At 40.2% G+C, this 15,366-nt stretch overlaps 1 protein-coding gene across 5 annotated transcripts in view; it reads right to left on the bottom strand.

The window, feature by feature from the left end:
- Positions 1-5,432: 5,432 nt before the first annotated feature.
- RAP1A (RAP1A, member of RAS oncogene family) overlaps positions 5,433-15,366 on the bottom strand; it is a 119,332-nt gene continuing 109,398 nt past the window's right edge. For all 5 annotated transcript variants that reach the window (XM_070745607.1, XM_070745610.1, XM_070745609.1 and 2 more), the window contains 2 exons: positions 10,727-10,842; positions 5,433-6,164 (listed from right to left, as the gene is read on the bottom strand). In XM_070745607.1, the coding sequence (XP_070601708.1) occupies positions 10,756-10,842 (87 nt within the window). In that variant the 3' untranslated portion in view covers positions 5,433-6,164; positions 10,727-10,755. The remainder of the gene's footprint in view (positions 6,165-10,726; positions 10,843-15,366) is intronic.

The following is a 15,366-nucleotide window of genomic DNA, read 5'->3' as shown; positions in this document are numbered from 1 at the left end:
ACAAAACTTTCGCCAGACCAATCCTTGAATACAGCTCATCTGTTTGGACCCCCGCACCACATTTTGGACATAAACACCCTAGAAAATGGCCAGAGATACTTTACTAGAAGAACCCTCCACTCCTCCACTTGTAACAGAATACCCTACACAATTAGACTTACAACCCTAAGTTTAGAAAGCTTCGAACTACATCTTCTTAAATATGACCTAAGCGTAGCCCATAAAATAATCTGCTACAACGCTCTTCCTGCCAACGACTTCAGCTTCAATCACAACACATGAGCACACAGATACAAACTTAAAGTAAGCCACTCTAAACTCGATTGCAGGAAACACAACTTTAGTAACTGAGCAGTTGATGCATGGAACTCACTACCAGATTCTGTAGTATCATTACTTAACCCCCAAAACTTTATCCTTAGATTATCCACTGTTGATCTCTCCCAATTCCTAAGAGGTCAGTAAGGGGCATGCATAAGTGCACCAGATTGCCTTCCATTCCCTGTCTTGTTTGTCTTTTACTAGTATCATGTATATAAATATGGTATCGTTGAATACCATCAATATGTATGTGACCAAAGAAACAAACAAACAAACAAATAAATAAGCTGCAGTTGAATCCCCTCACATGAGTTCAGAGAATATTTGAGTTTGGGGCTTATATAGAAAGAGAAATTTTCAAGTGAGCTTCATACTAGGGCTTTCAAAATCAAAAGCAGCACTTTTAGTTTTACCCACAAAGAAATTTGCTGATTTACTTTGGAAATCTAAGGAAGAGTTTGGGGTACAAAAGCAATCTCAGGTTGCACAGATGCTGCTTCTGAAAAACATTAATGTTAACAGTAGTTGTACTTGCCCAATAAAGGATCTGTGAAAATAAGATTAAAATCTCCTGCAAAACACAGCTGGGTGTAGATGCTTCCCTCTGAGTGTGAAAAGACAATTGAACATCTTTTATTCCAATGCTTTACAGTTTAACAAGTTTGCACCAAGATCTCTTTTTAGTTTTGCAAAAGTTATAATGTGGGATACACATCTTCTATCATAAATACAATTAGTGTAAAAATGTTGCATCATCACAATATTTTTTTTTTAAAAAATGACATTAATCAACTACAATTTTAAAAGTAGAAATTACTCTATAGATCTTTTTGCTTACTATTTTGCTTGAGAGCTAGTCATGCCTTTTATTTCTATCAACTTCTATTTGCTCCTGTAATATGAAGTGCTGAAGTGCCATCTACTGGCTTATTGGAGAGAAGTATTCTTTACATCAAGGGGAAATCAATAAGATGCATTGACCATTTTCTTGGTTATCTAACAGAATTTCCCCCCTTTTCTTCTTTATTTGCAGTAGTTTGTTGTTGTTGAAATATCAATTATGTTTTAAAAACAGAAAAATAGGGAATGGGCTGGCTGAAAGCCCAACTCAGTAGATGAGTTAATGATGTAAATTAAATGGATCTTATGCCACACATTGTGGATCATGCTACATTCTCCATAAGTCAACCTATTTGTATTAAGCCTAGTTTAAGTTTGAATTTTTTGTCTTCAATTAGAAGAGAAATGACGATGTCTTGGATTGGCTGCTCCACAAAGTGGCAGCACCACTATTATGGGCATGCCATGATAGACCCATAGAACATCTCTGCTTTATGAACTTGACTGGTACAAATTTCCAGGTACAAATTTAAGATGCTGGTTATTCTTGACATAAGTCCTAGTTGCTTGAGGGATCTCCATCTTCCATAATTTCTGTTTGCCATAAACATCTGACAGAGCCAGCATGCTCTAGATGCAGTGACCGAGCAATATCAACTGATGTGATTTCTGTCCTAATGTTTGTCCTCTGGGATGGCCTCTCCCTAAAACTATTGAGACAAGTTCTTAAGAAGTGGGGTGGGTGGGTTTCCTCAGGCCTTGGATTACAGTGAATGGCAAGGATGTTTTGGGTTGTCTGATTGTGAGATTACAATTGGAGGTTTGGAGTGAGGGGGATTATTATTATTATTATTATTATTAGACTCGTGGCGGCTCACAACAACAATAAAACAATTCATGACAAATCTAATAATTTAAAAACATTTTAAAAAACCCGTTATTAAGCAGACATACACAGAGACATACCATACATAAATTGTATAGGCCCGGGGGAGATATCTCAATTCCCCCATGCCTGGCGGCAAAGGTGGGTTTTAAGGAGTTTACGAAAGGAAAGGAGGGTGGGGGCAGTTCTAATCTCCGGGGGGAGCTGGTTCCAGAGAGTCGGGGCCACCACAGACAAGGCTCTTCCCCTGGGAGCCGCCAAACGACATTGTTTAGTCGCCGGGACCCGGAGAAGGCCAACTCTGTGGGACCTAATCGATCACATATAACACACACATTATATGTGTGGCCTGCATTAAGTTTCATGTATTGTACCTTTCATAGAGTTGCAATGGAGTTGAAAAGTCAATGCATTTAATAAAAACAATAAACGTTAATATGCATGTGCAAAAATTGTAGACCGTTTTCTTTAAAGAAATTCAAAGACCTAGTTTGGGTTGAAGGGTGAAAAATACAAAGCAATCTTTTCCTGAAACAACAGCAGTCACTTTCACCCAAATTGCCTTCACATCCCATCTAGTAGACATAAATACCAATACATTTCAGTATTTAGAGAAAGTTTATTAGATTTGTATGCCGCCCTTCTCCGAAAGCTCAGGGCGGCTGCTCTATTGCCCACTGGAAAAGAAATATACCTTTACAATAAAGAACAATTTTGTCTACTCTTCACTTCATTATTTAATTAACCTTCAAAGTCTATTGTTCCACTTAATCCTAAAATGTGAAAGACAGATAATAGTTATCATCACAAGCGAATTGCGCCTACCTGCCATTGATCGCTACGCTGCGTCACAGCTTCGGGTGTCTTGTGTGTGTGCGTGTGTGCGTCCCAGAGTGTTTTTGCTTCTGCAAATGCACAGGAAGCAAAATCCTGCGAGGGGATGCGCACAAGAGAGATTTCAGCATTTTTTTTTTAATTCCGTGCATGGGCAGAAGCAAAAATTCGCCAAAATCTCATGGGCATGTGCGTCCTCTTGTGAGATTTTGCTTCCTGCACATGCGCAGCTCAACTTTTGCTACCGTTGCGGTGTCCTTTACTGTTTCAGTAGGAACCCACTACTGGTTACCAGTAATTACTACAAACTCTAATTTGCTCTGATAAGCTCAAAATGTTTTGGTTTAAATTGAAACAAAAATCATATGATTTCCATTCTGCCTTTCCACTGAAAATACTTTTGCTGTGCAAAGGAATTGTGTCAAAGGAAAAAAAAGAAAACTTCAAATGTCTAGGGAAATCCACTGCAGTTTAGGATTATATTAGAGACTCTCCAAATTTAAGAGGCCTGTGAATTCTTGACAAAAAAAATCCAGTGGTTGCCATAGGTTGACAAAATCACAAAAACTAAACAAAACAAAATCCCTCAAAATAAATGAGACTACAAGCATATCCATTTCAACCTCATATTCCTGGGTTCAACAAAAATATCTACTTCACAGTAAAACATCTAAAACATCTAACATCTAAGCTTAGCTTCTAAATAATTTTAAAAACAATGTTTTGAATAAGAGGAAAGTACATACACAATCTCTTACATTACATACTGCCAACTATCTTTTAAAATTATCCTTAAGGAGCATACTTATCTTTTTGTTTCTCTAGATCTCTCTTAAAGTTGTATACTTACTCTGTTGCGAGTCATGCACAAAGCCAATTTTTTCGGTGGGTTTCCACAAACCAGCCACAATATGAAACCAAGTTGTATTAGCTGGTTATAAAACAGCTTGTTTAATATAAACTGAGAACCGTGTCATTTGGGGCTTGTTTTACAAGCTGCATGATGCCAATTCAAGTATTCATTTGTTTGCTTGCTTGCAGAGTCCTACATCTTGCTTGTCTCCCTGCACCCAAACATACCCATTTGTAGCTTTGTGAAGCAAATAGGTAAGTAGGCCCAAAACCTGATGGCCTCAGAAGGGAGAGAGTGGCAGATGGATCCTGGAACACTGCTGCTTTCAGCGGCAGCTAAAAGCAGTTCAGTCTTTAAAAAAAGAACATAGATCTCCAAAGACAACTTGGTCCTTTGAAGATATTGCAAGTGATGTATGTCTTGGGTACCACAATAAAAATGAAAATGGACTACATCTTTAATAGCTCTCATGAGATGCTGGCTTTCTGTTAGTCATAACTAGAGAAATAATTTCATCTGATCTGGTAGCCTGGTAAAAGCTTGGACTTAATTTTTGTTGTTGAATTCCAGGTATCTGACCATATCAAAAGAAGAGCTATTGTGCTAACAGGCACTGCATTACCAACTTTTGGCTGATGTGACAGGTCACAAAAGTTTTCACTGCTGATGTAACGGGAAAGCTCGGAAATTTGCCTGCAAAATTGAGGCAGGTCACCTCCTAGGAACTAAGCTTTCTGGATAACTGTTGGCTGCTACGTCCAATTTTTCTACCTAGTAAAGACAGCCTATATCAGGAGTTTCTGCAAGTCGTTGCAATAGTATCCACGACTAGCCCCCCCCCCCCTTTTAAAAAAATGTTCCGTCTTCCTTGACTGCTCCTGGCCTAAATATGTCCATTCTCAGTTTAGCAGAATAAAAAGTGAAGCCTCACAATAATTAATGATAACATTTATTATCTATGTTTTTATCCATTAATAGGTGACTTAGCTCTCATCTTAGAAATTAGGCGATCAAACAGGAGATATCATTTTTAAAAAATCCCATAACTGAATTTGCATGTTTAATGTTATTACTAAAATTCCTGGTCAGCAATTAGAACCTATCTCTCTCCAACAATATGAAATATTTCAATGAATTACCAGTATTTTTCAATATTACAATCAAAGTTTCTCTAATAGGGAAAAGTTTACTCTGTTTTTATATCCACTAGGTGGCACATGAATACTGTTTATTTGAACTTAAAGGACAACTCTCATGAAGGACACACATGAACCAGAATTGTAGGCAAAAATACAGGTCTGATGCTGTTATTCCAAACCACAGTTTTTGAAAAGATTTGTATTATAGGATCCAACATAGAGAACAGGTTAGTACTAGTTTCCAGAATTAAAACTTAAAAGGTACCTACATTCATCATCTACAGGTCCATCATAGCTATTTGAATCTATTATTACTTTTTAGTTATTGTGGACATTTAGTTACAATGGTGGACATTCTTTAATGATCATTTACTTATACAAACACTCTTAACTGCATTTTCAAACCCCTTCTGCTTGAACCATGTGCAGTAAGAGACTTTTTGTACAACCAAAGTGAGAATTACTACTGTATTTACTTGTATTTACTATTACAAATATTTTTCACCTTTTCAATTAAAAACCGAGACTTGCAACCTAAAAGAGTAACACACAAACAAAGTGGAAATGTACTAAAATTTAATCAATCATAAAAGCTGTAATTTAATCTGTGACAGTAAAACACAAGAAGCAATATTAGAATTGGTTTAGTATATTATATATTTTAGCTTTCAAAGCCATAGAAATCAGTTATCCCAGTTTATTTTCCTATAAAAGACCCATTTGTTTCCAAAGCATAATGCACAGTTTTAATTAGAATATAGGGCAGAATGAAAATAATGATAGTCCATAACTTTTTAAATATAAAATGAAGTCAATGACTTGGAAATTATCGCTGCAATGAGTATGAACAGTAAAATTTGTATAGTTGTATCTATCATGATAGATATCAAGTATTAATGACTGATCATTTTTAGTGCTTGATGGGCACATGATTATGGGAAGAGGTCAATATGAAATTATAGTAGCAATACCTAACATTTGAAATGCATCCATGCTCTTGTATAACCATACAACTAGAGTCAATTATATTTATTATCACATTTGTTAACTGCTATTGCAAAAGAGAAGTACTATTGTCTTTAATTCCAAGAGATATACACAGAGCAATTTTATTTTCTTATTTTTTTCCTCGGGGACCTTTGTGCAAACCATTGTAAGATCTAATTTCTTCACATAATATATAAAAACAGAAGCCTCTTCAGATATGATGTCAATTTGTGGTGTAGCTTTTTTGAATTTCTGGAATGCTGGCACTTTCCAAATTAGGCAACAGTTCTTCATTCCTGCGATCCTAGGTAAAGAAGTCAAAGGAAAACATTAATATCCAAGTCAAAATAGACTTTTTAGAGAAAAATCTGTAATGTGAGCTACCAAGAGTTTTATTTACTGTAGAAGTATAAAAGAGCATTAAGTCCTCTACTAGTCATCTCCAATAAGCACCAGTGGCAGGGAATTCTGGAATTTGTTGTCCTATACACCTCGAGTCAATTAAACTGAGAAAGTATCTCTTTTTTTTTTAACTTTCCAGATTATGCTTCAAATTTCATAATGGAAGACAGATAACTACTGAAAAACATGTCTTTTCTATATAAAAACTCCAACTGGGAAACTTCTTCCCTAAAGATGTTTCAATGGTATAGACTTAGCACTGATTAAAATAGTTTTAATTTTCTCATACTTATTAATGGATTAACCACTGTAAACTTGAGAACAAGCGAACTGATATACAAGGGGGATTCCCAGTTTCTTTCAACAGTTGTCAGTGCTAGGGGTGAGGTGACCTTCTGGAATGGTGTAGGATATGAGACAGCAGTTGAGAGATAGGTATGAAGAGGATGGGTATATGATTTCTGCAGCTGCTGCTTTACCCTTGTGTTATTGATTGCATCTTTTGCCAATAATAATACATCTTCATCATAAAACATTTTTCATCAGAAGGTTGGGATATAAATATTTTAATTCAATAAATCTATTTTTTCACTGAATCAACTAAAATGTTACAAATATTTATGCAAGCTTCTGACTTCTCAAAAGACCTCAATTTTCCTCTGAATGCACAAGAGTACCAAACAGAGAGGACTAGAAAAATAGATATTGATCTTAGTGTGCATATTCCCATCCCCAAGTTTCAGTTCTTGCACTGAGCAGAAAATATAAATCACATGAGTAAAAACACCTTCTAGAGCTTGTATAATAGTATTTATTTTATTCAAGTAAAGTTAAATACAAATTACCAAAATATTTTTTAAAAATAACAAGAAATTAAAAAGGAAAGCGCCTTACACCCCCCCCCCAAAATCTAACAAGATACACATTACATCCTCACTAGTTGAATGCTGATTAATATAACAATATTAATTCCCCTCCCTTACAAAACAGGCCAAAAGCATATTAAATCTGTATATTAATTATTAGCCTGCCATCTGTATACTATGTATTCTGTATTCTACTACGGCTTGACTTCCTGGCTCCAATCCTTCCCCGCAGGGAAGCGGAACCAATTAAGATGTTCCGCCCCAGACGCCTGATGGACCCAGAGGGCTTTCAGACGGCGCTTGGGTTATTCCAGATGCACTTGTCCACAGTTCGGCGGAGTCTCTTGCGGAAGCCTGGAACAAGGCTGCAGCGGAGGCTCTTGATCGGATTGCGCCTTTGCGACCTCTCCGTGGCGCTAAACCCCGTAGAGCTCCATGGTTCAACGAGGAGCTCCGGGAGTTGAAACGTCAGAAGAGACGTCTAGAGAAGCGATGGAGGAAGAGTAAGTCTGAATCTGATCGAACACTTGTAAGAGCTTTTATTAAGACTTACAAAGTGGTGCTCAAGGCGGCAAGATGCGCGTATCATGCTGCCTTGATTGCATCAGCGGAATCCCGCCCGGCCGCTCTGTTTAGGGTGACCCGCTCCCTTCTTAATCAGAGGGGAGTTGGGGAGCCCTTACAGAGTAGTGCCGAGGATTTTAACACGTTTTTCGCTGATAAAATCGCTCAGATCCAATTGGAAAACAGAGTCGGCTGACAATGAGTCAGTTGAGGTGACTGGGGCCCGTACTTGTCCATCTGTCTGGGAAGAGTTTGATCTGGTGACACCTGATGAAGTGGACAAGGCCATTGGAGCTGTGAGTTCCGCCACCTGTTTACTGGATCCGTGTCCCTCCTGGCTGGTTTCGGCCAGCAGGGAGGTGACACGGAGCTGGGTCCAGGAGATTATCAACGCTTCCTTGGGGAGGGGATCCTTCCCATCATCCTATAAAGAGGTGCTCGTGCGCCCCCTCCTCAAGAAGCCTTCCTTGGACCCAGCCGTACTTAATAACTACTGGCCAGTCTCCAACCTTCCCTTTATGGGGAAGGTTGTCGAGAAAGTGGTAGCACTCCAGCTCCAGCGATCCTTGGAAGAAGCCGATTATCTAGGTCCCCAGCAGTCGGGTTTCAGGCCCGGCTACAGCATGGAAACTGCTTTGGTCGCGTTGATGGATGATCTCTGGCGGGCCCGGGACAGGGGTTTATCCTCTGTCCTGGTGCTTCTTGACCTCTCAGCGGCTTTCGATACCATCGACCATGGTATCCTTCTGCACGGGCTGGAGGGGTTGGGGGTGGGAGGCACTGTTCTCCAGTGGTTCTCCTCCTACCTCTCCGGTCGGTCGCAGTTGGTGTTAGTGGGGGGTCAGAGGTCGACTCCGAGGTCTCTCCCTTGTGGGGTGCCTCAGGGGTCGGTCCTCTCCCCCGCTATTTAATATCTACATGAAACCGCTGGGTGAGATCATCCAAGGGCATGGGGTGAGATATTATCAGTACACTGATGATACCCAGCTCTACATCTCCACCCCATGTCCAGTCAACGAAGCAGTGGAAGTGATGTGCCGGTGTCTGGAGGCTGTTGGGGCCTGGATGGGTGTCAACAGACTCAAACTCAACCCGGATAAGACGGAGTGGCTGTGGGTTTTGCCTCCCAAGGACAATTCCATCTGTCCTTCCATTACCCTGGGGGGGGAATTATTGACTCCCTCGGAGAGGGTCCGCAACTTGGGCGTCCTCCTCGATCCACAGCTCACATTAGAGAACCATCTTTCAGCTGTGGCGAGGGGGGCGTTTGCCCAGGTTCGCCTGGTGCACCAGTTGCGACCCTACCTGGACCGGGACTCACTGCTCACAGTCATTCATGCCCTCATCACCTCGAGGTTCGACTACTGTAATGCTCTCTACATGGGGCTACCTTTGAAAAGTGTTTGGAAACTTCAGATCGTGCAGAATGCAGCTGCGAGAGCAGTCATGGGCCTACCTAGGTATGCCCATGTTTCACCAACACTCCGCAGTCTGCATTGGTTGCCGATCAACTTCCGGTCACAATTCAAAGTGTTGGTTATGACCTTTAAAGCCCTTCATGGCACTGGACCAGAATATCTCCGAGACCGCCTGCTGCCGCACGAATCCCAGTGGGCCTTCTCCGGGTCCCGTCAACTAAACAATGTCGGTTGGCGGGCCCCAGGGGAAGAGCCTTCTCTGTGGCGGCCACGGCTCTCTGGAACCAACTCCCCCCGGAGATTAGAACTGCCCCTACTCTCCTTGCCTTTCGTAAGCTCCTTAAGACCCACCTGTGTCGTCAGGCATGGGGGAACTGAGACATCTCCCCCGGGCATATACAATTTATGAATGGTATGTGTGTATATATGTGTGTTTAGAAAATGGGGTTTTTAAAATGTTTTTAGTAGAAATTTAGATTTGTTGTAAATTGTTTTTTTCACTTTGTTGTGAGCCGCCCCGAGTCTGCGGAGAGGAGCGGCATACAAATCTAAATAAACAATAAACAAACAATAAATAAACTATGTTAATTCTTTTAGAATTTGTAGATTAAAGCGGAAATCTAACAAGCGACTTCTAACAAATGTGTGAAAAGATGGACAGAAAAGTGAGATAGAAATCTAATGACATATAAAACAAGGAATAGGGAGGAAAAGAACATCCTAAGACAGTGATGGCGAACCTATGGCACGGATGCCACAGGTGGCACATGGAACCATATATGCTGGCACACAAGCATTGCCCTAGCTCAGCTCCAACATGCATATGTGTGCTGGCCAGCTGAGATTTTTGGCTCACACAGAGGTTCTGGGAGAGCATTTTTGGCTTCCAGGGCAGATGGGGGAGGACGTTTTTACCCTCCCCTAGCTCCAGGGAAGCCTTTGGAGCCTAGGGAGGGCGAAATATGAGCCTACTGGGCCCACCAGAAGTTGGGAAACAGACCGTTTCTGGCCTCAAGAGGGCCTCCAGGAATGAGGAAGCTGTTTTCACCCTTCCCAGGCATTGAATTATGGGTGTGGACAATCGCACATGCATGATAGCACACACGCAGGCTCTTTCAGCACCCAAGGAAAAAAAGGTTTGCCATCACTGTCCTAGGATATACGATAATCACAAAACACTTATCTATGATAGGAAAAAAAGCACTTGTGTCAAGATTCTGTCTGAAGGAGGTACAGTATATAAAAAACAAGAATGTATCAGAAGAAAAGACTACACCAAATGTTGTGCATATCATGTTTACAGTCCGAAAGTTTTGCAACCAGGTCTTCTGAAACTAAAGGATAATCTTCATGTGAAGTACTGAATTAGAAAGAATGCTTGCCAAAATTTTACAGAAAACAACTTTCAGTTCCTCTGCAGCTTCTGTTCCACGGTCCACAGTTGCCCTTACATAACAGAATAGCTTCAGGGTAAAGTCAGTAGAAACATGTCTCAAGAATAATCGGATTTGACTGTTCAGCCAAACTGACAGAGAACTTTGGAAATGAAAGTCTAACCCATCTAGAAGTCCCTAAGTTTTGACAAGGCTTAAGCTGAAGGGAATGAGTTTCCTTACCTGGCTCAGAGCTGCTGCATGCTGTGGGTCTAAAGCAGCAGACATGACTTCTTTTTAGGCTTCTTCTTTTCCACTGGTGTTTTTCTATTTATCTGTCTGACAAGATCATAAAAGATCTACAAAAGAAAGACATTTTTAAAAAACGCACCCAGAGCAATTAGAGAAATGCGTTTTATAGAATGGAAACATTGTACAAAAATTCATCTTTATTCTGTTATCAAGTGAGAAAGAAATGGAAAGGAATCTGATGTCAGAAAGAAGAGTCTGCCACAAAAACACAAGAGGAATTCAGCTAAAACAGAGACTTAGTTGATTTCCTACTGGGACTTTCCTAACCATGGAAACTATGCACATGCAAAACAAAACAAAAAGTGCTCTTAAAATATTCCCATTACTTTAAATGAGTATTGCTTCAACAAAGATAGTATCATATCCTAAAAATCCTTATAAATCTTTATAAATAGTACTGTTCTACTGGCTATTGTAAACATTATATGCTACTACCCATATGTAAATTCTGTATATGTAACACCATGATGCCATTATAATTATTTGCTTCCCTTTCACATTCTCTCTCTCTCTCTCTTATAAGAAAGATAATTTTTGCAGGACATATGAACGTGTTTCACTTGAAAAGCCCTGGTCTCAGAGATAGATCATCTAAAAAATCTAATCTAATCTTGCATATGCAACTATTGTCACAAATGTCATATTTTATTGGTGTGGATATAGTCTGAGTTGGGAGGAGGAGGGGGGTAAAGGCATCTTCCATCAGAAACTGAAGACGCAGTTCTTGTAAAAGTCAGCTTTGTAGTAATACAACCTTCAGGGAAACTTCATTTAAGGCAAAGTTGTCTCTGCTTTCTGAACTTGGTGGTTTGCTTTCATTATCCAACTAGGTAACATCATCAATATAAGCAATCTAAGCACACCAGACACCAAGGACACTATCGTTCAACTCTGAGCCATGTATACTCTCTTCAATTAAAACCTAATTTAACAAATTTTTCTCTTTCAACCCTTACACTCTGAAGATTCCAACAAGCTTTAGTATTTTGTGAACTGCAAAATCCAGAAATTATCTTTAAAAGCCCTAAAGTTTAACCAAGCGTTTTCTAAAAGCACGATAAAACCAGCATCTCTTTTACTCAATACAATAACATTCTATATACAGTTCTATGAGTTTCTGATATCAGCCAAGCAAAACATATCAGCACTCTAATAAGGTCAACTTGACAACTTCTTGCTAGATCTTCATAAAGCTTAGAGGTCAAAGATTGCGTTGAACAGATTTGAGAAAAGATTTTGGAGGAATAGGCAGATAGCACCTACTATCTTTTCTGATAACGATGCCTCAAAGATATTCCATTTTACTACTAATCATTTATTAAGACTATTCAAAATATTTGAAACAGACCTAAGGAAATGAATGAATACAAAGAGGCTGTTTCAAGGATCCTCCTATTTTGTTTCCATGCCCTTCATCTTCACTCCTTAGTAGGGACAATCAGTGAAGATCCTTAAAGCAACTGCATCTTCTAGATTATTTAATTTATTAATAATAAATTTATTTATTTAAATTATTATTTAATTATGTGAAGTCCCTGATTATTTTTATTTTAATGTAATTGTTAGTAGCTAACTTTAATGTTTTTAAACATTCAGGATAGAATCATTCCATCAGTTCATTTTTATGGGAAAAAAAAATTCTACACGTTCTATAAAAGCGTAGAATCTGGTAACATGAACTTGAGAATTCAAATGTTCTTTAGAAATCATAATTTGCTTCATGGTTTGCGGAAGTGATGTGCCGGTGCCTGGAGGCTGTTGGGGCCTGGATGGGTGTCAACAAACTCAAACTCAACCCAGACAAGACGGAGTGGCTGTGGGTCTTGCCTCCCAAGGACAATTCCATCTGTCCGTCCATCACCCTGGGGGGAGAATCATTGACCCCCTCAGAGAGGGTTCGCAACTTGGGCGTCCTCCTCGATCCACAGCTCACATTAGAGAAACATCTTTCAGCTGTGGCGAGGGGGGCGTTTGCCCAGGTTCGCCTGGTGCATCAGTTGCGACCCTATCTGGACTGGGAGTCACTGCTCACAGTCACTCATGCCCTCATCACCTCGAGGCTTGACTACTGTAACGCTCTCTACATGGGGCTACCTTTGAAAAGTGTTAGGAAACTTCAGATTGTGCAGAATGCAGCTGCGAGAGCAATCATGGGCTTCCCTAAATATGCCCATGTCACACCAACACTCCGCAGTCTGCATTGGTTGCCGATCAGTTTCCGGTCACAATTCAAAGTGTTGGTTATGACCTATAAAGTCCTTCATGGCACCGGACCAGATTACCTCAGGGACCGCCTTCTGCCGCATGAATCCCAGCGGCCAGTTAGGTCCCACAGAGTGGGTCTTCTCCGGGTCCCGTCAACTAAACAATGCCGCTTGGCGGGACCCAGGAGAAGAGCCTTCTCTGTGGCGGCCCCGGCCCTCTGGAACCAACTCCCCCCAGAGATTAGAATTGCCCCCACCCTCCTTGCCTTTCGTAAGCTACTTAAAACCCACCTCTGCCGCCAGGCATGGGGGAATTAAGACTTTTTTCTCCCCCTAGGCCGTTACAACTGTATACATGGTATGTTTGTATGTATGTTTGGTTTTTATATATTAAGGGGTTTTAATTTGCTTTTAGTATTGGATTTTATTGTATATTTTCATGATTGTTGTTAGCTGCCCTGAGTTTTCGGAGAGGGGCGGCATATAAATCCAATAAAACTTGAAACTTGAACTTGAACATAATCCATTTTCATAGTAATTGATAGGGATACTAAATCCCAATGGCCCTATATAATGTAGCACAGTGGTACCTCTGCCTAAGAATGCCTCCACTTAAGAACTTTTCTAGATAAGAACCGGGTGTTCAAGATTTTTTTGCCTCTTCTTAAGAACCATTTTCTACTTAAGAACCGAAGCCCAGAAACATTTCCCAGGAAATTAGAGAGTGGCACAAAGGCCCAGCCAGTTTCCTGCCATTCCCCCTTTAATCCCAGCCATCTTGGGCTTTTCTGGGCTGCCAGAGGAGCCTTTCGGTGGCGCTTAATGAGGTTTTGGCAGTCCAGAGCAAACGGAGCATTTTCCTTTCTCTGAGTGCTTGGAGAGGGAATAAACCACTTTGCTGTGGTGACTCCCTTGCGCTGCTTCCCATACACCCGGTGCGAGGTTGCCTCCTGGAGCGTTTGGGGGTGCTTTTCCCCAGCTGGATCAACTTGGCTTCAGCCAAACTGATGAATGAAGGAAAGGCACCGGCTACAAAGCAAGCGAGCAAGAGAAGAGGGGAGCCCTTCAGCATGGGAAGGAAGAGGAAGCAGGTAGCAACAGCAGCTGCCTTTCAGTCAAAGGAGCGGGAAGTTTCCCCATCTCGCCTGACTGGATTTCTCTCTCTGGCACATTGCATGGGAGGCAGCCTCGCGCCAGGTGTCTGGGAGGCGTGTACTCTTCCTCGCCGCCTCAGAGTCCCTCTTTTTTTTTTAAAGCCTTAAAGTTTTGGATTGTTTTGATTCCTCTCATCTCACCTTCTTTCTTCAGCTGTGACTGTCCTCCTCCTCTTCTTCTTCCTCCTCCTCCCACCCAAATTCCGAGCTTTTATTTCTTTCCTAATGGGTTTGCACACATTATTTGCTTTTACACTGATTCCTATGGGAAAAATGGTTTCTACTTACAAACTTTTCTACTTAAGAACCTGGTCATGGAATGAATTAAGTTCTTAAGTAGAGGTACTACTGTATTTCCAAATCTCTTCCCACAAAAGAAAAAAATAACTCTCCCTAAGAATAAAGATTAATACATTTATTAAAAATTATAAACTTTTGTGAGCTGCATCAAATACATAAAGTGGCTCACTTCATCAAATACATAAAGTGGCTACACTGATGTACTGAAGGCTTTAATTTGGGATTAAAAGATGTGTGTGTGTGTGGAGTGGAGATTAATTATGCAGGCTCAGTTTACATATGAGACAGATTACAAACACCTTATAAATTAATAACTGCATTGTGTTAAAACCAGTTGGGTTTGTTGACACCTTTTAAGATTGTGTGTAATGTTTGATATATATGATTTCTGTAATCTCTCATTCAATGGTACTATTAAAGTCTCACTTTTCCAAAATGAAATAACGTATCCTGGGAGATTGAAATGCTCTGCTCTAAGTAAAAACAGATAGCATATTTAAAACCCTTAACTTCATACTCTCAAATTATAGAATAAGACATCCACATCCAGATTTGTTAAAAATATTAATTGCAACAACAAAAGCAAGAAGAAAATAAGTTCCTAGAAATACTATCCACCAGATATGTTATTTAAGTTTATAATTCACACTTAGATCTGAATTTTCTTTAACCATTGACCTTGTGAAGGATGGGAACCAGAAGTCCCATTTTCCTTTCCTAAGGAAGGAAGGAAGGCTGACTCCTCTTTTATTCTAGTGTTCAGAACTAGATTGGCAAAGTGTGCTTTCCATAGTGGCTCTTGTTTAAGACAATCAAAGCAAGTATGACAACAGCTCTTTTGGATAAAAACTCTTTTTGATTCTGAAAAATGGAAATTACAAGAGGAAGTCACTTCTTGCTTCCAAAACATAAA

The sequence above is a fragment of the Erythrolamprus reginae genome, chromosome 3 (assembly GCF_031021105.1).
Source record: "Erythrolamprus reginae isolate rEryReg1 chromosome 3, rEryReg1.hap1, whole genome shotgun sequence".
NCBI classification, from domain to species: Eukaryota; Metazoa; Chordata; class Lepidosauria; order Squamata; family Dipsadidae; genus Erythrolamprus; species Erythrolamprus reginae.
The sequence above is the reverse complement of the archived record's forward strand: the minus strand, read 5'-3'. Positions and strand labels throughout refer to the sequence as shown.